We start from the raw sequence: 23,575 nt of genomic DNA on the forward strand, positions 1-23,575 counted from the left end.
GGCAGGCAGCATCCAAGGAGCAGGAGAATCAACGTTTCGGGCATGAGCCCTTCTTCAGGAATCAACGTTTCGGGCATGAGCCCTTCTTCAGGAAGGGCTCATGCCCGAAACGTCGATTCTCATACTCCTTGGATGCTGCCTGACTTGCTGCACTTTTCCAGCAACATATTTTCAGCTCTCAATATGATTACAGAGACAAGCCTTCACCCAAATTATATGTGATGCACTGAATTAAGCAGGATACGTTAAGTATATGATGAGGTCCAGTCAGTGCAATAAACTAGATTGAAGTGATGCTGGAAAAGCACAACAGGTCAGGCAGCATCCGAGGAGCAGGAAAATCGATGTTTCGGGCAAAAGCCCTTCATCAGGAATAGAGGCAGGGTGCCTGCAGAGTGGAGAGATAAATAAGAGGGGGGTGGGGGTGGGGAGAAAGTAGCATAGAGTATATTAGGTGAATGGGGGTGGGGATGGAGGTGATAGGTCAGAGAGAGTATGTTTCAGGACATGGTTGAAGAGCTTCAGGACAGATGAGATGACCTGGGGGATGCACTAAGAGAGAGACTCACTGAGATTCTTGTAGAGAGAGGAGGAAAACTTCTTCAAGCCAGGCAACCTTGCCCTGAAATAGACTCGCTCTGACCTATCACCTTCATCCCCATCCCTATTCACCTATTGTACTCTATGCTATTTTCTCCCCACCCCCACCCCCCTCTCATTTATCTCTCCATTCTGCAGGCACACTGCCTCTATTCCTGATGAAGGGCTTTTGCCCGAAACGTCGATTTTCCTGCTCTTCGGATGATGCCTGACCTGCTGTGTTTTTCCAGCACCACTCTAATCTAGACTCTGGTTTCCAGCATCTGCAGTCCTCACTTTCTCCTAGTTGATTTTAACCTAACTACAAATCCTCTTGCAAGGATGCCTGCCTCGACTCTGGTTTCCAGCATCTGCAGTCTTGCAGGCCAATCTTGCTCCACTTTTGCCCTGTGCAATAACTAGACAAGTGTCAAATGAAGTGTTTAAAAAGTTCATTACTACCCGCAATAAAACTTTCCTACTTTTATATTCTGTTGTCACTAAAATAAACACCATCATTCCACATGCCTACCTAATGACTTGCTGCACTTGTGTATTAATGTTTTGTAATTCATAAGTACACAGATCCCTCTATTCAATGAATTCTGATATTCTATCCATTTTTCTGCTTAAGTGGGCATATTCACATTTTCCCACATTGTACGTCATTGGCCTAATACTAAGTAATCATTCAGGTACCAGTGATATACTAGACAGTCATTAAGCAGATGTTAATTAACACAAAAGCAAAATACCCTAGGATTAAATGCCAGGCTCCGATGATCAAGGGGATCCACTACAGATGGATATGGCTCAAAAATGACTACTTTTCTGGGAGATTCCAGAGCAGATCGGCACATAGACACTAGCAAATCCACCACCTGCAATAACAGAAAAGAATCAATTGGAAGTATGGTCAGTGAGATAGGACCAAGCGTATTAGGCACATACTCTTTGTGTGGTTTACTGTGCCCAAAAGCAATATGCATCCAGATTTCGGATGAGGTTCTAAAGCAGAACCACCAACTCCAAAAATGATCTCAATTGTTTGTAATCACAAATAGCTATTATTAAGTTCAATATGGAGCATTATTTGCTCATTTCAGCTCAGTTGATAGGGCTTTTATTTCTGTGGTAAATATTTCTTGCTCAGTGGTAGGGTCCTTGTGATGCAATGTTGGTGCTCTACCTCTAAGCTAGGAGGTCTTGTAGTGTTTGGACATGATCAATTTCAGTATTTTACAGATACAAACAGTGCTGAACATTGTGCAGTCATCAGCGGGCATTATAATTTTGACCTTATGATGCAGGAACAAATCATTGGTGATTCGGCTGAAGATGGTTGTGCCTAGGACATTCACTGAAGAACTCCTGGAGACATGTCCTCAAATTTTTTTATTCGTTCATGGGATGAGGGTGTCACTGGCTAGGCCAGCATTTATTGCTCATCCCCAATTGCCCAGAGAGGAGTTAAGAGTCAAACACATTGCTGAGAGTCTGGAGTCACATGTAGGCCAGATCAGGTAAGTATGGCAGATTCCATCACTAAAGGACAGAACCAGAAGGATTTTTCCTGACAATCGGTATGGATTCATGGTCATCATTAATATCATAATCCCAGTTTTTTTTTATCAAATTCAAACTTTACCATCTGCCATGATGGGATGATGACCTCTAAGAACCACAACCTTTGTGCCAGGTAGGACAAATCAGTGGAGAATTTTCCCCTGATTCCCACTTAATATTACTAAAGCCCCTTGATGCCACACTCAGGGTAAATGTGACCTGGAAATCAAGGGCAGTTACTCTCACTTCCTCTCTTGAGTTCAGATCCAAGCGATATATCCAAGAGATATATGGCCCTGACTGAACTCAAAGTGAGCATCAGTAACTTAATCTCAAATGTCAAACGTGTTAACAGTCCTGGGATTTGGTTAAGTTGCAGAAATATTCTACGCAGGAGGCTATTTCATCTGTTCTGATAACAAAAGAGCCATCCGAATTCAATTTTTCAAGTTCTTGGTCTGCAGCTTTATAGGTTACACTACAAGTGTATATCCAAATATTATTAAGATACAAAGTATTCAAAGTTAGCAATTTCTTACCAAAGGTCTCAGATGTGATATCGACAGCTGTTGACATCAAGACTACACTTGACCGAGTGTGGAGCCATAGCAAAACTTAAATCAATGGGATTGGGGGGCAAACTCTCTGCCAGGCTAGTACGGTGGCTCAGTGGTTAGCACTGCTGACTCACAGTGCCAGAGACCTGGGTTTGAATCCAGCCTCAGGTGACTCCACTCCTGTGTAGAGTTTGCACATTCTCCCCGTGTCTGCATGGGTTTCCTCTGCGTGGTCCTGTTTTCTCCCACAGTCCAAAGATGTGCAGTTTAGATGGTTTGGCCATGTTAAATTGTCCATACTGTCTAGGGAAATGCAGGCTAAGTGAGTTAGCCATAGTAAATGTGGTGTTAGAAGAGGGTCCAGGTCTGGGCTGATGCTGACTCAATTTCCCTGCATTGGTCAGAGTCATACCTGGCACAAAGGAAGAAGCTGTGGTTGTTGGTGGTCAGCTTCAAGACATCTCTGCAAGAGTTCCTTAGGGCTAACCATCTTCAGCTGCTTCATCAATGAGTTTCTCTCTACCATAAGGTCAGAAATGGGGAGGTTCACTGATGTTTGCACAATGTTCAGCACCATTCACTATCCTCTGGTAGTGAAACAGTCTATGTTCAAATGCAACAAGATCTGGACAATATCCAGGCTTGGGCTGACAAGTGGCAAGTAACACTGATGCCAGGCAATGACAATCTCACCACTACCCCTGACATTCGATTGTGTGACCATCACTGAATTTCCCCATGATCAACATCTTGGGGTTGCCATTGATCAGAAACTCAACTTGTCCAGCCATATAGTGCTTTGCTGGACATCAGAGTGCATCTGGGAAAATTAACAAACCATGAAATTCACAACTAATCTTGAAGGAATTGAACAAGCAGTGAATTTCACAACTAATCTTGGAGGAACTGTTGGGCGAGGTTCACAGCACAGAATCAGATAAGTTAATTGTTATTTTACGTCTGTCCGAGAGAGGCTGCAGTAGTGAGTATAGTGGATTCTTTCTTGATTATATGTTTTTGGAGATAAGTCTCTTGATTAAACTTAAAGTATAAGCCATAGCTATTAATTTAACCTGGGGCAGTGTTTATAGAGGAATAAGACGGTGTTATTTTCTGGGTCTGTAGATTGTGAAGGACCAAAAATGGCCTTTGCAGTGATATGTACTTCTTGTCAGATGTGGGAGTTTAAAGAGAGCTTAAAGAGATTATATCTGCCAAAAATGCTGTTGGATGCGAATCTTATCAGATCGAGTGGATTGGTTGGAGAGACAGACAGAAGCTATGAGGAATTTGCAACAGTAACAGTACGTGATGGATGGCAGTTATAGGAAGGGGGGAATGTCTCAGACACAGTCACATAGATGGGTTAACTCCAGGAAGGGTAAGAGAGGTAGGCAGCTAGTGCAGGAGTCTTTTGTGGATATACCCATTTCAAACAGGTATGCTGTTTTGGAAAATGTAGGGAGTGATGGATTCTCAGGGGAACGTAGCACGAACAGCCAAAGTTCTGGTGTTGAGACTGGCTCTAATGCAACCAGGGGTACGGTGGGTTCCAAGAGATCAATTGTGTTAGGGGATTCTGTAGTCAGAGGTACATACAGACGTTTCTGTGGCCAGCAGGGAAAAAGCAGAATGGTATGTTGTTTCCCTGGTGCCAGGATCAAGGATGTCTCAGAGAGGGTGCAGAATGTTCTCATGGGGGAGAGGGGCCAGCAGGAGGTCATTGTCCACATTGGAACCAACGACATTGGAAGGGAAACGGTAGAGACTCTGAAGGGAGATTACAGAGAGTTAGGTAGAATTTTAGAAAGGAGGTCTTCAAGGGTAGTAATATCTGGATTATTCCCAGTGCTGAGAGCTAGTGAGGGCAGGAATAGGAGGACAGAGCATGCATGGCTGAGGATCTGGTGTATGGGAGAAGGATTCACATTTTTGGATCATTGGAATCTCTTTTGGGGTAGAAGTGACCTGTACAAGAAGGATGGATTGCACCTAAATTGGAAGGGGACTAATATACTGGCAGGGAAATTTGCTAGAACTGCTTGGGAGGATTTAAACTAGTAAGGTGGGGGAGGGAGGGGGGACCCAGGGAGATAGTGAGGAAAGAGATCGATCTGAGACGGGTACAGCTGAGAACAGAAGTGAGTCAAACAGTCAGGGCAGGCAGGGACAAGGTAGGACTAATAAATTGAACTGCATTTATTTCAATGCAAGAGGCCTAACAGATGAACTCAGGGCATGGTTAGGAACATAGGACTAGGATATCATAGCAATTACGGAAACGTGGCTCAGGGATGGGCAGGACTGGCAGTTTAATGTTCCAGCTTACAAATGCTACAGGAAGGATAGAAAGGGAGGCAAGAGAGGAGGAGGAGTGGCATTTTTCCTAAGGGATAGCATTACAGCTGTGCTGAGGGAGGATATTCCTGGAAATACATCCAGGCAAGTTATTTGGGTGGAACCGAGAAATAAGAAAGGGATGATCACCTTATTGGGATTGTATTATAGACCTCCCAATAGTCAGAGGAAAATTGAGAAACAAACTTGTAAGGAGATCTCAGCTATCTGTAAGAATAATAGGATAGTTATGGTAGGGGATTTTAACTTTCCAAGCATCGACTGGGACTGTCATAGTGTTAAAGGTTTAGATGGAGAGGAATTTCTTAAGTGTGTACAAGACAATTTTCTGATTCAGCCTGTGGATGTACATACTAGAGAAGGTGCAAAACTTGACCTACACTTGGGAAATAAGGCAGGGCAGGTGACTGAGGTGTCAGGGGGGGACCATAATTCTATTCGTTTTAAAATAGTGATGGAAAAGGATAGACCAGATCTAAAAGTTGAAGTTCTAAATTGGAGAAAGGCCAATTTTGACGGTATTAGGCAAGAACTTTCAAAAGCTGATTGGAGGCAGATGTTCGAAGGTAAACGGACCGCTGGAAAATGGGAAGCCTTCAGAAACAAGATACCAAGAATCCAGAGAAAGTATATTCCTGTCAGGGTGAAAGGGAAGGCTGGGAGGTATAGGGAATGCTGGATGACTAAAGAAATTGAGGGCTTGGTTAAGAAAAAGAAGGAAGTATATGTTAGGTATAGACAGGATAGATCGAGTGAATCCTGAGAAGAGTGTAAAGAAAGTAGGAGTATACTTAAGAGGGAAATCAGGAGGGCAAAACAGGGACATGAGACAGCTTTGGCAAATAGAATTATGGAGCATCCAAAGGGTTTTTACAAATATATTAAGGACAAAAGGGTAACTAGGGAGAGAATCGGGCACCTCAAAAATTAGCAAGGTGGCCTTTGTGTGGAGCCAGAGAAAATGGGGGAGATACTAAATGAATATTTTGCATCAGTATTTACTGTGGAAAAGGATATGGAAGATATTAACTGCAGGGAAATAGACGGTGACATCTTGCAAAATGTCCAGATTACAGAAGGGGAAATGCTGGATGCCTTTGAAATGGTTAAAGGTGGATAAATCCCCAGGACCTGATCAGGTGTACCTAAGAACTCTGTGGGAAGCTAGAGAAGTGATTGCTGAACCTCTTGCTGAGATATTTGTATCATTGATAGTCACAGGTGAGGTGCCGGAAGACTGGAGGTTGGCGAACGTGGTGCCGCTGTTTAAGAAAGGCGGTAAAAACAAGCCAGGGAACTATAGACCAGTGAGCCTGACCTCGGTGGTGGACAAGTTGTTGGAGAGAATCCGGAGGGACAGGATGAACATGTATTTGGAAAGGGAAGTAATGATTCGGGATAGCCAACATGGCTTTGTGCGTGGGAAATCATGTCTCACAAACTTGATTGAGTTTTTTGAAGAAGTAACAAAGAAGGTTGATGACTGCAGAGCAGTAGATGTGATCTATATGGACTACAGTAAGGCGTTCAACAAGGGTCCCCATGGGAGACTGATTAGCAAGGTTAGATCTCATGGAATACAGGGAGAACTAGCCATTTGGATACAGAACTGGCTCAAAGGTAGAAGACAGAGGGTGGTGGTGGAGGGTTGTTTTTCAGACTGGAGGCCTGTGACCAATGGAATGCCAGAAGGATCGGTACTGGGCCCTCACTTTTTGTCATTTACATAAATGATTTGGATGCGAGCATAAGAGGTACAGTTAGTAAGTTTGCAGATGACACCAAAGTTGGAGGTGTAGTGGACAGCGAAGAGCATTACCTCAGATTTCAACAGGATCTGGACCAGATGGGCCAATGGGCTAAGAAGTGGCAGATGGAGTTTAATTCAGATAAATGCGAGGTGCTGCATTTTGGGAAAGCAAATCTTAGCAGGACTTATACACTTAATGGTAAGGTCCTAGGGAGTGTTGCTGTACAAAGACACCTTGGAGTGCAGGTTCATAGCTCCTTGAAAGTGGAGTCGCAGGTAAATAGGATAGTGAAGAAGGTGTTTGGTATGCTTTCCTTTATTGGTCAGAGTATTGAGTACAGGAGTTGTGAGGTCATGTTGCGGCTGTACAGGACATTGGTTAGGCCACTGTTGGAATACTGCGTGCACTTCTGGTCTCCTCCCTATCAGAAAGATGTTGTGAAACTTGAAAGGGTTCAGAAAAGATTTACAAGGATGTTGCCAGTGTTGGAGGATCTGAGCTCCAGGGGGAGACTTAACAGGCTGAGGCTGTTTTCCCTGGAGCGTCGGAACCTTATAGAGGTTTATAAATTTATGAGGGGCATAGGTAGGATAAATAGGCAAAGTCTTTTCCCTGTGGTCAGGAAGTCCAGAACTAGAGAGCATAGGTTTAGGGTGAGAGGGGAAAGATATAAAAGAGACCTAAGGGGCAACCTTTTCACACAGAGGGTGGTACTTGTATGGAATGAAGATGTGGTGGAGACTGGTACAACTGCAACATTTAAGAGGCATTTGGATGGGTATATGAATAGGAAGGGTTTGGCGGGATATGGGCCGGGTGCTGGCAGGTGGGATGAGATTGGGTTGGGATAACTGGTCAGCATGGATGGGTTGGACCAAAGGGTCTGTTTCCATGCTGTACATCTCTATGACTCTATATAAACACAGCAGCTACAACAGCAGGTCAGAGGCTAGAAATGGGCGGCATGGTGGTACAGTGGTTAGCACTGCTGCCTCACAGTGCCAGAGACCTGGGTTCAATTCCCGCCTCTGTTGGCGTTTGCACATTCTCCCCGTGTCTGCGTGGGTTTCCTCCGGGTGCTCCGGTTTCCTCCCACAATCCAAAAATGTGCAGGTTAGGTGCATTGGCAATGCTAAATTGCCCGTAGTGTTAGGTGAAGAGGTAAATGTAGGGGAATGGGTCTGGGTGGATAGCGCTTTGGCAGGTCGGTGTGGACTTGTTGGGCTGAAGGGCCTGTTTCCACACTGTAAGTAATCTAATCTAATCTAAATACTATGTCAAGTAATTTACCTCCTGACTCCGTAAAGCCTGTTCATCATTTACACTGGCAGCAAGAAGAGTGGAAGAGTCCTAGACTAGAGGGCATAGGTTTCAGGTGCAAGGGGAAAGCTTTAAAAGGGACCAAAGGGGTAACTTTTCATGCAGAGGGCATGGTGTGTATGGAATAGCTGGCAGAGGAAGTCATGGAGGCTGGTACAATTACAACATTTAAAAGGCATCTGGGTAGATACATTTATCTGGAGGTGTTCAGAGGCATATGGGCCCAATGCTGGCAAAAGGGCATAGGTCAGATTGGGATGTCTGGTTGTCACAGATGAATTGGACTGAAGGGTCTGTTTCCGTATTGTATGACTCAAGATTTAACGAAAAAAAAAATTACTTACACAGAGAACAAATACTGAATTCTTAACTGTGGAGGGAATTAGGTTTTCTGGTGCATGAGTCATAAGAAGCTAATATTCAGGTACAGCCTATAATCAAGCAGCCTACTGGGATACCTGTCTTTACTATGACAGCACTTAAGCATAAAAGTAAGGATGTTCTGTTTCAGGGAATTGATGGTACCACATCATGAATTCTGTTTGCAGTTTTGGTCTCCTTATTTCTTGAAGGATGTAAATGCATTGCACCTAAGTTAGAGGAGATTTACGTGATTGATACTGGGAATGAGTGAATTGTTGTCTGAGGATAGATTGGAGAGGGGTGAGGTTGTTTTCACTGGAGTTTCACTGGGTGAGTTGATTCAAGTGTATAAGAATGTTCTGGACAAGTTAGATATGGAAATGATGTTTCCTGTTTGGGTGAGTCAAGAACTAGGGTGCACTGTTTTAAAATTAGGGTTTGCCCTTTCAGGACAGAGATGAGAGAAATTTTTCTTTCACAGGATTTTGCAATTTTGGAACTCTGCCTCTGAAGGCAGTGGAGGCAGTGTCATTGACTATTTTAAATACAGAGACACATATATTCTCGTTAAGCAGAGGAAGCATAGGTTGGAGCAATATTTGACAATTTGGAATTGAAACAAGTGGAGAAACCATGATCTTATTGAACGGCAGAGCACATTCAAGGGGCTAAGTCAATTATTTCTGCTCCTATTTCTACTGTTTATAAATTTGTAACCTGTAAATTTCAGTCTCATACTAGACCGCGCACTTATGAATTAGAGTATTAAAAATACTTACTGAAGCACTTTAGTATTACTGTTCTTATTTTACTCATGTAATAGACATGGTTAGAAGCTAAAGGAATATTGGATTCTAAAATTAAAACAAAACAAATTTTACACCAAAAAAAAGACAACTTTTAAAATGATTTGATTCTTTTTGGCTTGATTAGATTTAAACTGGGTTGCATGGGTAAAAGAAATGATCAAATGTTCCGTGCTACCTAATCCTCCCCTAGCAACACGTTCATCGTAATCATCAATCACTTTGATCTGTGAGGTAAAGATCTGGCTATTTAACATTCGTGTACCTGTGCCCCTGTTGCAATTTCATCTGCAGCTTCATTCATTACACCCAAAGTCTGGAATGCAAATACGCACAGCTCTCGCTCACATACTGTGGGCTGCAATAAAGAAAACAGTATAATTAATGTAGAAACAAAATTTGAGCACATTACAAAGAATATAAACACACTGATTCTTTAAGTTCTTTAAGAGAAATGACAAATGACTTAATTGGACTAAAAAAAGCCTACATTTCCTCAGGTCCTCACATAAATATAAAGGAGGTGCTTGCTCTGCACTGGTAATGTCCCTATCTCTAAGACAGAAGGTCTGGGTTCAGGTTCTGCTTGCTACAGTTTGTGCAGTAACATATACAATTAGTTGTTTAAACCTAATTATGAATAGAAGAAAATGCTCCTTTAAGGGACTTTTAAATATCAATTAGTTCAATTTGTTTCAGTTGCTAAATAGGGTAGAAAAAAACTTTATTATGTTTAAATTTTCTGAGGAATCTTCTCATGCCCACTTTGAGGACATAAACATTGTGCAGTCCAGCACTCCAGTAAGGGTTGAACTGACAAGAAATAGACTTTTTCTAGTCTAGTAGAGGGAGGTGGGGGGCAAGTTTGTAGGTGAGCATGCCAGGATGATTCGCAAGGAGAGTGTGGAATGGCTGTCTGATATATCTCCACCACTGGGGATATTTCCCTGATGCAGACATGGAGACAGACTGGCTGTTTTCTGAATGGAGGCAGGCATTCAGTTAGAGGCAATTTACACAACGCTGTCATTTTGCATGCCCTGAGGGGGGGGGGGAGGGGGGGTTGCTAGTGGTGGTGGTAGTGGTCACATGTGCATTGAGTCTGCTGCGCCATTCAATTAGGGCTTTATGTTTCTTAACCCTATTCTCCAACCTTCTCCCTGTAATCTGTAATCCCATAACCAATCAAGAAGCTATGTATCTCTGTCCTAAATACACTCAGACTTGGCCTCCACAGCCCTCTGTGGCAATGAGTTCCTGGCTGAAGAAATTCCTCCTCAACTCTGTTCTAAAGAATCATCCTTTCACTCTGAGGCTGTTCCTTGGGTGCTAGATTCTCCTACTAGTGGAAACATCTTCTCCATGTCCACACTATCAAGGCCTGTCAGTATTCTGTAAGTTTCAATGATGTGCCCTCATCCTTCTGAACTCCATCAAGTATAGCCCCAGAGTCCTTAACTGATCCTCATATGATAAACCCTTCATTCCTGGTATCATTCTTGTAAACCATCTCTGGACACCCTCCAATGCCAGCACATCCTTCTTTAGGTCTGGGGTCTACAACTACTCACAATATTCCAAATGTGATGTGACCAGCGCCTCAGCAGTACATCTCTGCTCTTGTATTCTCACCCTCTTGAAATTAATGCAAACATTGCAGTTGCCTTCCTAACAGCTAACTGAACCTGCATGTCAAAGTTTAAGGGAAACCTGACCTAGGACTCTCAAGTCCTTTTCAGATTTCTGAAGCCTTTCCCATTTAGAAATTAGACTATGCCTCTAATCTACTCCCAAAATGCATAACCTCACACTTTCCCACACTGTATTCCGTTTGCCACTTCTTTGCTCACTCTTCTAGCCTGTCCAAGTCCTTCTGCGGCCTCCTCGCTTCCTTAACACTATCTGTCTCTCTGCCTATCATTGTATCATCTACAAAATTAGCAATTATGCCCTCAGTTCCTTCCTCCAGATTGTTAATGAACAATGTAAATATTTGTGGTCCCAACATGACCCTGTGGAACTCCACAGGTCACTGGCTGCCATTCTGAAAAAGACTCCTTTACCCATGTTCTCTGCATTCTGCCAGTCAGCCAATCCTCTGTCCATGCCAGTACCTTGCCCCTGACGTATTTAGCAGCTTCCTGTGCAGCACCTTGTCAAAGGCCTTCTGGAAATCTAAATGTCCACTGGCTCTCCTTTTCTAACTTGCTCATTAGATCCTCAAGTAATTCTAACAGATTTGTCAGGCATGACCTCCCCTTGATGAAGAGTGGTGGTGGAAAAGCACAGCAGGTCAGGTAGCATCCGAGGAGCAGGAAAATCAACATTTTTGGCAAAGGCCCTTCATCAGGAATGAGGCTGGGAGCCTCGGGGGTGGAGAGATAAATGGGAGGGGGTGGGGTGGGGCTGGGTGTAAGGTAGCTGAAATTGCAATCTGTGGTTGGAGATGGTGTGAAGGTGATAGGTCAGAGAGGAGGGTGGAGCAGATAGGTGGGAGGAAGATTGACAGGTGGGACAGGTCATGAGGACAGTGCTGACCTGGAAAACTGGAACTGGGATAAGGTGGGGGGGGTGGGGGGGAGAGGAAATGAGGAAACTGTTGAAGTCCACATTGATGCCATGGGGTTGAAGGGTTCCAAGGTGGAAGATGAGGTGTTCTTCCTCCAGCCGTCGGGTGGTGAGGGATTGGCGACGGAGGAGGCCCAGGACCTGCATGTCCTCAGCAGAATGGGAAGAGGAGTTGAAATGTTCAACCACGGGGTGGTGGGATTGATTGGTGTGGGTGTCCTGGAGAGTACTCTGAAGCGCTCTAACAGTAGGCGTCCAATCTCCCCAGTGTAGAGGAGACTGCATCGGGAGCAACGGAGACAGTAAATGACGTGTTTCTGATGATGGGCTTTTGCCCAAAACATTGATTTTCCTGCTCCTCAGATGCTGCCTAACCTGCTGTGCTTTTCCAGTATCTTGACTCTAATCTCCAGCATCGGCAGTACCCATTTTCCCCTTGATTGAGCCATGCTGACTCAGCCCTATTTTACCAACTATGATCAAATGGTGGAACAGACCTAAAAGGCTGAATGGCCTGTTTCTGCTTCTATGACTTATGATCTAAACACTCTACATCTTTGTATGAGAAAGGGAGGAGGAAGAGCAACAAAGGGATTGGGAGGAGGGAGAAGTTGAAGACTCAGATGTAGTCAGGATACCTGTAGATGAAAATGTACTTAACTAGGATTGCACAAGTGATGACTGATACAGCCATATTCGGCTGATCTGAGGCAGTGCTTGCACCCCATGCACCAAATGTCACCATTGTGGCCATTCCCAGCACAAAGCAGTCCTACAGTTAACAATGTATCCTTCTCACTGATGCCTACTGGTCATCTGCTCATCTTACTTTACAATTTCCCTCAAGGATGAAGGCCACTTTGGAGGCAACAAATAATAATAGGGATGATGGACAATGAAGCTATGAAATAAAATATGTGGTGCATAAATGTTGACATTAAAAGTGACAATATATCACTTTTAAACATCTTGATGCGGAAAACATAATGCATTTCTCTTCCTTTTCCTCTAAATGATAAATGAAAACATCCCTGTACCTTTGACAGAGTTTCACAGGCTTATTTCTCCTGTCCATACTAACGTTGCTGAATTAATGTAAAATCCCAGCTGGTTCACTGATGGCCTTTAGGGAAGGAAACCTGCCATTCTTAGCCTAAGTGTCCACAGCCTTGTCAACATGGTTCACTCTTTACTTTCCCCTGTAGTGACTTAGCAAGTCATTTAATGTATTAAAAATGCACTTTTGCTGCAGATGTTCAAGATGAAGCTTCATCATCATCTTCCCTTGGCAACTATGGACAGGTAATGACACCAGCACCTAATGATTATATAAAAAACAAAAGTGAAAACATCCCTGCCCCAAACTACAAACATTGTGAGGGAATCAGTGTTGTATTTGGAGCATATGGAAGTACATGTCACTCATTTTCTGCATCCAGTTCCAACTGATTCCAGACTTGCATGACAGACAGAGGTGGGTTCAGGTGTACATCAGAGTTTTGCTGATTTATTGTAGAAAGTGGGAGTCAGATTTCATAATATTTGCATGGTTAGTTCATTTTCTTTTGATAAATTATATTACCAATCTCTCTCCCAAATAACAGCTTTACCCCAGAAATATCCATCTACTCAAACAGGTCTTGGAAAGTAGTCATGTAAAAGCTCAAAAGCATTACATGCAATGTCAGAAGTACCCAGCAGTTGGCAGCATTAGCAAATTAACAGCAACCATTCAACAATATACATAACTGTCAAGAAGATATTCAACTCAACATATTAAATTTTAATTTAATTGACAGATTTTACACATTAAGCATGTATAAAAGATGGAGTTTGTGGACTCTAAGATGGCTACCAGATTTTTTTTGCCATTCTAACTTCAAGTTTTAGAATCATAGAGCGCAGAAGAGGCCCTTTAACTCATCTAGTCAGCACCTACAAAAAAAACTACTCTAAATTTAAATGCCTCATAACTTTCCAGCTCTCAGCCCATTGCCTTGTCAAGCCTCTGGAAGTTGATAGCATGAATTACAAAGAGAGACTAGTAGTTGCTCCTGAGGACTTTTCTAGTATCAAGGGTTACTTCAAGAATAATGAGAACACTTTTCAAATATGAATATAATGCTTGTCAAACACGAGATAACACAAAAAGGTCAGCCATGATCTTAATGAATGGTGGAGCAGGCTCGAGGGGGTCAGATAGCATTACTCCTGCTCCTATTTCTTAGGTTCTTATGGACTCAACTGACATCTTCATTGGAACAGAATGCAAACTTACCTTATGAAGGAACAAACGTCTCTAGATCAGGTGAGGAAATGGAATGCAATGAATGTCATATTGGGTTGTGGCTATAAGTGCAGCTACCAACCCCTCTTTCTATGATTTTAAAATTAAATTCTAAAAAATGTATTCACTTGTGGGACATGGGCATCGCTGACTGGTCAACAGTTATTACTCATCCCTAGTTGTCCTTGAGCAGGTGATGGTGAGCTGCCTTCTTGAAACGGTTAACCAAATCATTTTTAGAATTTAGAATTTGTAGCCCCTAAAGGGCACTGTAACAAAAACAAGTCAGAGAGGAAACTTAAAAATTTAAAGCATCATTTTGGGGACATCCTTCATACTACTTTTAAATAAAACAATAATTACATTAGACAGTCCTTGTCAGGACACTGTAACAAAAACAAACCAAACAGTCGACAGAAACTTATAGAACTGGAACTGAAACTTATCACAATTAAATCAAAATATCATTATCTGAGGTGACAATGCACTCGCCCTAGTAATGCCCACTAGTTCTTAAAGCTCTCTACTCTGCCAGTGGGTGGGCATGCAACTTCTCGATGGATGTGCGAGTGTAGACATAACCATGGAAGAGGGGGAGGCTCAGTGCTGGCCACTTTGACCAAGCCCAGGAACAGGCGCACGCAGAGGTGAGTTGTCTCTTTAAAGCCTTCTTGAACTCTGCAGTTTTTCACACAGGTAGTCTGACTGGAGTCTCTTCAACCATTCTTGCATTATCACCTCCTTAATCATAGAATCCCGACAGTGTAGAAACACGCCCTTCAGCCCAACAAGTCCACACTAATCCTCCAAAGAATACCACCAAAATTAAAGAACACTGTGCAGAAGCCTTTAAGACTCTGAACAATGTGAGCTATGATAAGATTTATGGCAGAATCACATATCTCAATGTATGTGAGTTTGCTCGCTGAGCTGGAAGGTTCAGTTTCAGATATTTTGTCACCATACTAAGTGACATCATCTGGTGATGCCTCCGGTGAAGCACTGGTGTTATGTTCCAATTTCTATTTATGTTTTTATGTTTCTTTGGGATGGTAGTGTCATTTCTGGGTTTTTTTCTCAGAGGATGGTAGAAAGGGTCCAAATCAATGTGTTTGTTGATAGAGTTCCAGTTGGGATGCCATGTTTCTAGGAATTCTTGTGCAAGTCTCTGTTTGGCTTGTCCTAGGATGGATGTGTTATCCCAGTCAAAGTGGCGTCCTTCCTTGTCTGTCTGTAAGGATACTAGTGGTAGTGGGTCATGTCTTTTTGTGGTTAGTTGGTGTTCATGTATCCTGGTGGCAAGTTATCTGCCTGTTTGTGCAATGTTTATTACAGTCCTTGCAAGATATTTTGGAAATGATGTTCGTTTTGCTCAATGTTGGGGGAATCTTACTCAATCTTTGATGCGTTGTAAGCAACAAGGTGGGTTTCTCACTTGGCAGCAAAGGGTTGCCAGTTAATGAGATAATAGCTTGTTAAATTCCTTATTAATGCCACAACTTGTCTCATTAATACTCAGCTTCCAAAATTACGAAATGTATGAAACAAGTTGGACACCAAGCAATTTCAAGATGGAAGTCAGAATTACAGCCTGGCGACCTAAGCTTCCTGTTTGGTCCAAAGGATATCCATGTTGGGCACTGACATCTCAGGGTACACTTTTATGCAGCTCACGTTCATAGTCATTGACATCTGACATGTGCCAGTCTCTAAGAACCCTCAAGGCATATCTCTAATCCTGGTATATTATGTTTCTGCACTGCAGTGCTATACCAGCAACCATCATTGAGATGCTGTTGCAAAAATATTGTATGCCCATGAACTGGACCAGGCTGCATCTCTCAGCTCTTCACTTACCATCAAAACACTCATTCACACTGAGATTATTTGGATGCTCACAAGAGTCCCTGACTTGCATTGTGCTTTGTCCCCTCAGTCAGAGCTACCAGGCTCATATTACGTCTGTCTTGCCTGACTGTTTAGCACAGGCTCAAAGATTAGAAGCTTGTTATTATTGTCAGGAGCCCTCAGTCAAGTTAAGGGAGATGGATTCACCCAAATGGTCTGAGCACTGTAAATCACAGGCAGCCTCTATTACTAATCCAGAGGCATGGACGCATTTTGAATGGCCAGGGTCAGCATCTCCATATAAGGAGCCAAATGTTGGGCCACCACCACCTGAGGTCAGAAATCACGTGACACCAGATTATAGTCCAACAGGTTTATTTGAAATCACAAGCCTTCAGAATGCCGATCCTTCAAATAAACCTGTTGGACTATAATTTGGTGTTGTGTGACTTCTGACCTTGTCCACCCTATAATCTTGTTGTCCTGGTGTGGGCTGCTTTTGTCCTGGAATGATAAAGAGGTAGCTATGAAGGAAGATGAGCGTGGGTAGCAGTGCTGTTTGTTTTTGTGGGGAGGTGTCTTGAGTGAGTGAATGGTCAGCACGGAGAACATGCAGGATTTACGGTTACAGAGGTTGGGGTGGATAAAAAAGAGCGAGGGAAGATGTTGCAGATAATAGTGAAGGTGGTCGATCATGAGCCTTTGTGGGAGGTGGGTACAGCAGCAGAGATAGAGTGAGTGTGAGGAATTGGAGTAGAGATGTTGGCACTTGTGCTGGTCAAGTGGAGAAAGTCAATGACTTATTTTTCTGCATTGCTGTGCATTCCTCCAGATGGCTGAGGCTGTTGATCTGGGTGCCAACCTCAGACTAGGCTGGTATGGTCTGGTGTCACAACCTCCTCTGCTGATCCTCAGCAAAGGGACAGTTTCATGTTTGCACTACTCCATCCAGCAGGATCACTAGGTCCCTGTTCACAAAATAGGGTGCCAGTATTCCCCTGTCTACCATGCCTTGTGCAAATGTCAGGAACTATACAGTGCAGCTCTGGACTGACAGTGTTTGTCTGGGTGCACAATGAGCTTTTAAAGATTACACAGGGGTGCGAGAGGAATGCTGGTCTTTATCTGATAGCTGGTGAGTGGTGAGTTGTTTCTGTGAACATGCATGGGATAGAATTGGATGTGAGAGGTACTTTTGTGGCAGGGTAGTTAGTTAATGTGGAGAGTTGGTAATTCACTGACAAGTCTCACTGGGCTTTGCAGCAAAAGTTCTTCCAAAATCTCTCAGTGAGAAAATGCACAAGTTTCAGCATTCTGTTTTTCTTGAACTTTGGCATCTCATTATCTCCCTGCTCTCTTCACTCAGCTTTAGTGGCCAGGCCTTTAGCTGTCCAGGCATGAAACTCAAAAGTCTCTACATGCCTTTTATTAAAGCAAACATTTGACCAACGAATCACATCATTCATCCTGTTATTTATTTTTATTGCTCACTCTCAACTACTGTCTGACTGAACATCTGTGAAGCATTTTCGGATATGTGAACATTTTTCTTATAAATAAAAAGTAAAATATTAAGCGTGCAAAGACATTCTACAGATTGCACACACTCATTGCATGCTACCCTAATACAAATTTTATCGAATATGTGAAGATTTCAGGTCTTCTTGTCACCTTTGTAAAATATAAGTAGATCATCCTCCAGTATCATTTTCTACACTGAAACTGCATAGCGAATGTCACAATTGGATATTGTTTTGCTCTTGTTAAATAAATTGGACTCCGGAGAAAGAAGATGTCATTTATATTCTTAGCAGCATTTGTAACTATGGAATTTTCAGGGCGGTTGAAATAAATATATTAATGGACTAAAACCAGAAATGATTTTAGGTACTCAAATGTCACTGATGTCACTCTTATAGCAATAGCTACCTTAAGTCTTATTGATACCATTCATGCATGACTAGTCTAAGCCATTTGGATGGCAAATGCATGCTGCTTCCTTTTACCCTGACTGAATTTAGTTTCTCTCCAGTTCCTTACCATTGACTACGAGTGGAAAGTATGCATATGGTATCATGTGATAACTAGTTTCAGTTTGACTCTGATGCTCCTCATTAAGAATAGCCTGTGAACACTCAGATATACACTTACAGTAACAGCATGTGGGTACAATATATGGAAGTTTAAGATCTGTCAATCTTTCTCTTCAAAAAGGTGTGTGCCTTCAGGACCAAACATTTCTGGCAGAGGGGCTGCTGTTACGTTTAATTCTCAATTTTCAAGCCAATTACCAAAGTTTAAACACCTTGCAAAGCCTGACTTCTTAGTTTTCCAGAGACCTGAATTTTTCCAGTTTTCATAAATGCGTTTGTTGGTTTTGTTTCATAGGGTGGTTATGGTAGGGGATTTTAACTTTGCAAATGTACTTAAGAGAGAAATCAGGAGGTCAAAATGGGGACATGTAATAGCTTTGGCAAATAGAATTAAGGAGCATCCGAAGGGTTTTTACAAATATATTAAGGACAAAAGGGTAACTAGGGAGAGAATAGGGCCCCTCAAAGATCAGCAAGGCGGCCTTTGTGTGGAGCCACAGAAAATGGGGGAGATACTAAATGAATATTTTGCATCAGTATTTACTGTGGAAAAGGATATGGAAGATAGGAACTGTAGGGAAATAGACGGTGACATCTTGCAAAATGTCCAGATTACAGAGGAGGAAGTGCTGGATGTCTTGAAACGGTTAAAGGTGGATAAATCCCCAGGACCTGATCAGGTGTACCCGAGAACTCCGTGGGGAGCTAGAGAAGTGATTGCTGGGCCTCTTGCTGAGATATTTGTATCATCGATAGTCACAGGTGAGGTGCCGGAAGACTGGAGGTTGGCAAATAAGATGCCACTGTTTAAGAAGGGCGGTAAAGACAAGCCAGCGAACTATAGGCCAGTGAGCCTGACCTCGGTGTTGGGCAAGTTGTTGGAGGGAATCCTGAGGAACAGGATGTACATGTATTTGGAAAGGCGAGGACTGATTCGGGATAGTCAACATGGCTTTATGCATGGGAAATCATGTCTCTCAGACTTGATTGAGTTTTTGAGGAAGTAACAAAGAAGATTGATGAGGGCAGAGCAGTAGATGTGATCTATACGGACTTCAGTAAGGCATTCAACAAGGTTCCCCATGGGAGACTGATTAGCAAGGTTAGATCTTATGGAATACAGGGAGAACTAGCCATTTGGATACAGAACTGGCTCAAAGGTAGAAGATAGAGGGTGGTGGTGGAGGGTCGTTTTTCAGACTGGAGGCCTGTGACCAGTGGAATGCCATAAGGATCGGTGCTGGGTCCTCTGCTTTTTATCATTTAAATGAATGATTTGGATGTGAGCATAAGAGGTACAGTTAGTAAGTTTGCAGATGACACCAAAATTGGAGGTATAGTGGGCAGTGAAGAGGGTTACCTCAGATTACAACAGGATCTGGATCAGATGGATCAATGGGCTGAGGAGTGGCAGATGGAGTTTAATTCAGATAAATGCGAGGTGCTGCATTTTGGGAAAGCAAATCTTAGCAGGACTTATACACTTAATGATAAGGTCCTAGGGAGTGTTGCTGAACAAAGAGACCTTGGAGTGCAGGTTCATAGCTCGTTGAAAGTGGAGTCGCAGGTAGATATGATAGTGAAGAAGGCATTTGGTATGCTTTCCTTTATTGGTCAGAGTATTGAGTACAGGAGTTGTGAGGTCATGTTGCGGCTGTACAGGACATTGGTTAGGCCACTGTTGGAATATTGCGTACAATTCTGGTGTCCTTCCTATCGGAAAAATGTTATGAAACTTGAAAGGGTTCAGAAAAGATTTCCAAGGATGTTGCCAGGGTTGGAGGATCTGAGCTATAGGGAGAGGCTGAACAGGCTGGGGCTGTTGTCCCTGGAGTGTCGGAGGCTGAGGGGTGACCTTATAGGTTTACAAAATTATGAGGGGCATGGATAGGATAAATAGACAAAGTCTTTTCCCTGGGGTCGGGGAGTCCAGAACTAGAGGGCATAGGTTTAGGATGAGAGGGAAAAGATATATAAGAGACCTAAGGGGCAACTTTTTCACGCAGAGGGTGGTACGTGTATGGAATGAGCTGCCAGAGGATGTGGTGAAGGCTGGTACAATTGCAACATTTAAGAGGCATTTGGATGGGTATATGAATAGGAAGGGTTTGGAGGGATATGGGCCGGGTGCTGGCAGGTGGGACTAGATTGGGTTGGGATATCTGGTCAGCATGGATGGGTTGGACCGAAAGATCTGTTTCCATGCTGTACATCTCTATGACTCTATGACTCTAAATGTCCAGTATTTGCTTAATGTATCATTATGTTTGCTTACACCAACATTATCCAACTTCATCTATTTTTATACCATCTCACAGAAAATAATGAATGGGTAACCATTGGCATCTTAATAGTCTAACATGCACAGCTCAAACACTAGAAGACAGCATGAACTATATTGTATTATTAATGACTGCTTTACTGAATCTGGAAAATGGACTGACTGAAGCATTTAAAAAAAAACACTGCACATTGCCCAGTTGCAATTAATGTGTAATCTCCTCTTCTGGCTCTCTCTGACAAGTACAGAATGCTATTTGGTCATATTCACAAGTCATTGGTACTGCTTCATTATCATAGCAAGATAATGCATGGTTCAAGGAATGACTTATTATTTACAACAAGCTCGCTCACTAGCATTGCAAGCACCAGTGACTATTATTTTGCTCGAGTGAAGGTTTGCCTTAAACACTTTGACATCAATGAGACATGGCAGATTGCTATTCTCATTTTACAAGAAGCACATCTCTGATCACCATCTGAGCAAATGAGGAGAAAGAAATGCTTGATGTCTAAGGCTGAAACTCAACTGCTACTTTAATGGCAGTGTGAAGCTGCTTCGGGTGTATATCCAGACCATGCAGATAATATAATTCCCGAGTCAGATTTTGATCTATCTTGGCTTGAAACTATGCAACCACTCCTAGAATGTCGCTGGGTCAAACTCCTGCATAACAACACCGTGGATGTACACAAACACCATGGACTGCAGCAGTTCAAGAAGGCAGCACAATAGAAACATAGAAAATAGGGACATAAGTAGGCCATTCAGCACTCTGAGCCTGCTCTGCCATTCAATCTGACGATGGCTGATCATCCAACTCAGTATCTTTTTAGATTAGATTCCCTATAGTGTGGAAACAGGCCATTCGGCCCAACAAGTCCACACAAACCCTCCAAAGAGCAATCCACCCAGACCCATCTCCCTCCAACTAATGCATCTAACACTATGGGCAATTTAGTATGGCCAATCCATCTAACCTGTCCATCTTTGGATTTTGGGAGGAAACCGGAGCACCCGGAGGAAACCCACACAGACACGGGGAGAACATGCAAACTCCACGTAGACAATCGCCCAAAGCTGAAATCGAATCTGGGTCCCTGGCACTGTGAGGCTGCAGTACTAACCACTGAGCCACTGTGCTGCCATCTCTTCCTGCATTATCCTCATACCTTTGATCTCTTTTGCCCTAAGAACTACATCTATCTCCCTCATGAAAAAAATTCAATGTTTTGATCTCAACTGCTTTTTGGGGCAGAGAATTCTACAGAAGACAACATAAGGTTCTTACTGGCTCCCCAGCCAACATCTAACCCTCTGTCATCTTATTTAATTCCACCCATAGAATCAGCAACTATTACTGCACACCTTATCAATCACCTCATAAATTATAGGGTCAAGTTAATTGTGACTTCTGTATTTGCTCTTAAATTGCTTTCTCTTATTCTGCCTTTTGTTGTCTCATGCTAATATCAATCAGTTCTGCCGTTTCATGGTGTTCTGTTTATCACTTCATCACTTTTCATCACTATTTGCTGTGTGAGATGTTTCTTTATTATCCCTCAGTTTTGTTATTTTTATGCTCTTTTCATATGTGACATTGTTTGATTTTCAAGGAGGGTTCACACTCACAGTAGCTGACTGATTTGCTGGGTGTATTTCCTGTTGTGTGTCATAGTCACTGAGGGTTGACTTAATTACGGTTATGATCATTTGCTATTCTGCAGCAAAAATCAGCAGGGTAAAAGGATCTCGGTTGGAATACAATGAACAGTTTTGGGCCATGTAGCTAAGAAATTATATAGTGGCATTGGTGGCAGTCCAGAGAGGGTTCCCTTGGCTTAAATAGATGTGGAAAGACTGTCTTATGATGTGTGGTGGAGTAGGACTGACCTGCACTCAATTGAATTTAGAAGAATGAGAGGACCTTATTCAAACATGCAACGTTCTTGGGAACTTGATGGTAGATGTGGAAAGGTTGCTTGGAAGAGTCTCAGACCAGAGATGATCATCTCAGATTAAGGAGTCACACATTTAAAACAGAGAGGAGTAGGAATTTCTTCTCTGAGAGGGTGGAGAATTTGTAGATTTCTTTTCTGCAGAGGTCTGTCAATGCTAGATCATCAACCATGAATGGCTATGCTGACTCAGTGGATTGAAGACTTTACTTCTGCTCTTACACATAATGGTTTTAACATGATGGCTCCAATCTGTATCAAAATGTGGAAAATTTAGCCCTCAATTTCATAAGTCGAACTTCAGCTGAAACAAGCAATCTACCATTAATAATGTAATAGTTGAAAAAATATGGAAATGTCTCACATCATAGAGGGGTCATTTAACGTTATGAGAAATCCTTGGGATAAAGTGAAATGTCAGTTTTATATTGCACTTAATTTACCTCTCTGTTTACTTCAATGAGTATATAACAGAATTGCTCAGGGAGACTTAGTGAGACTTGTGGTAACAGTAGACTTGCTTTATAGAGATAATATGAAGAATCAAGCAAACATTAAATAAGAAAGAAAATCAAAGAACTGCACATGCTGGAAATCAAAGACTGCTGGAAAAACTCAGCAGGTCTGGTGGCATCTGTGGTGAGAAAGCAGAGTGAACATATCAGGTGCAGTGAGCCTCATAAAGAATGGTCTAAAATTAACTAAGTTAAATGAACAGTATCAGTCTATAGTTAGTGCTGAAGCTTTATAATGTACTTCTAAAGCACACGTTGAGTATGATGCTGACATTTGAGAACAATGTTTCAGAAGGAATGTACATAAACTACAGAGAAAGTCCAAATGGACAAACTTGTGTGTAAATGAGGAAATTATGAAAGGAAGTTAAACTCCACAGTGTAGAGGAATAATGGTGGGGGAAGTGGGGGGGAGAAAGTACATTATTATTCCAAAACTATGCAGACCAATAGAATATTTGGGACACAAAATAGTACTATTAACATAATAAAATATTCCAAAGTTCTTCATGGCAACATTAGAGAGCAAAATGTGATACCAAACCAGAAAAGACAATATCTGGGCAGATTGTCAAAAGCTTGTTCAAAAAGTAGGTTTTAGGGTTTCTCATATAGAATGGACAATGGAAAAGAGAAAAATGCAGAAAGGTTTAGGCAATTCCAGAGCTTAGAGTGTAGACAGTCACATGCACATAACCACATGGGTAAAATCAGGAAAAATCAAG

The 23,575-nt window shown here is 42.5% G+C and overlaps 1 protein-coding gene across 1 annotated transcript in view; it reads right to left on the reverse strand.

Moving 5' to 3' along the window:
- Positions 1 to 23,575, reverse strand: part of parp8 (poly (ADP-ribose) polymerase family, member 8) — a 410,911-nt gene that overhangs the window by 52,775 nt on the left and 334,561 nt on the right. The window contains exons 15-16 of the mRNA XM_072571640.1: positions 9,566 to 9,658; positions 1,335 to 1,460 (exon numbers count right to left, since the gene is read on the reverse strand). Coding sequence (XP_072427741.1) covers positions 1,335 to 1,460; positions 9,566 to 9,658 — 219 coding nt within the window. The remainder of the gene's footprint in view (positions 1 to 1,334; positions 1,461 to 9,565; positions 9,659 to 23,575) is intronic.

Source organism: Chiloscyllium punctatum, chromosome 1 (genome assembly GCF_047496795.1).
Source record: "Chiloscyllium punctatum isolate Juve2018m chromosome 1, sChiPun1.3, whole genome shotgun sequence".
Taxonomy (NCBI): Eukaryota; Metazoa; Chordata; class Chondrichthyes; order Orectolobiformes; family Hemiscylliidae; genus Chiloscyllium; species Chiloscyllium punctatum.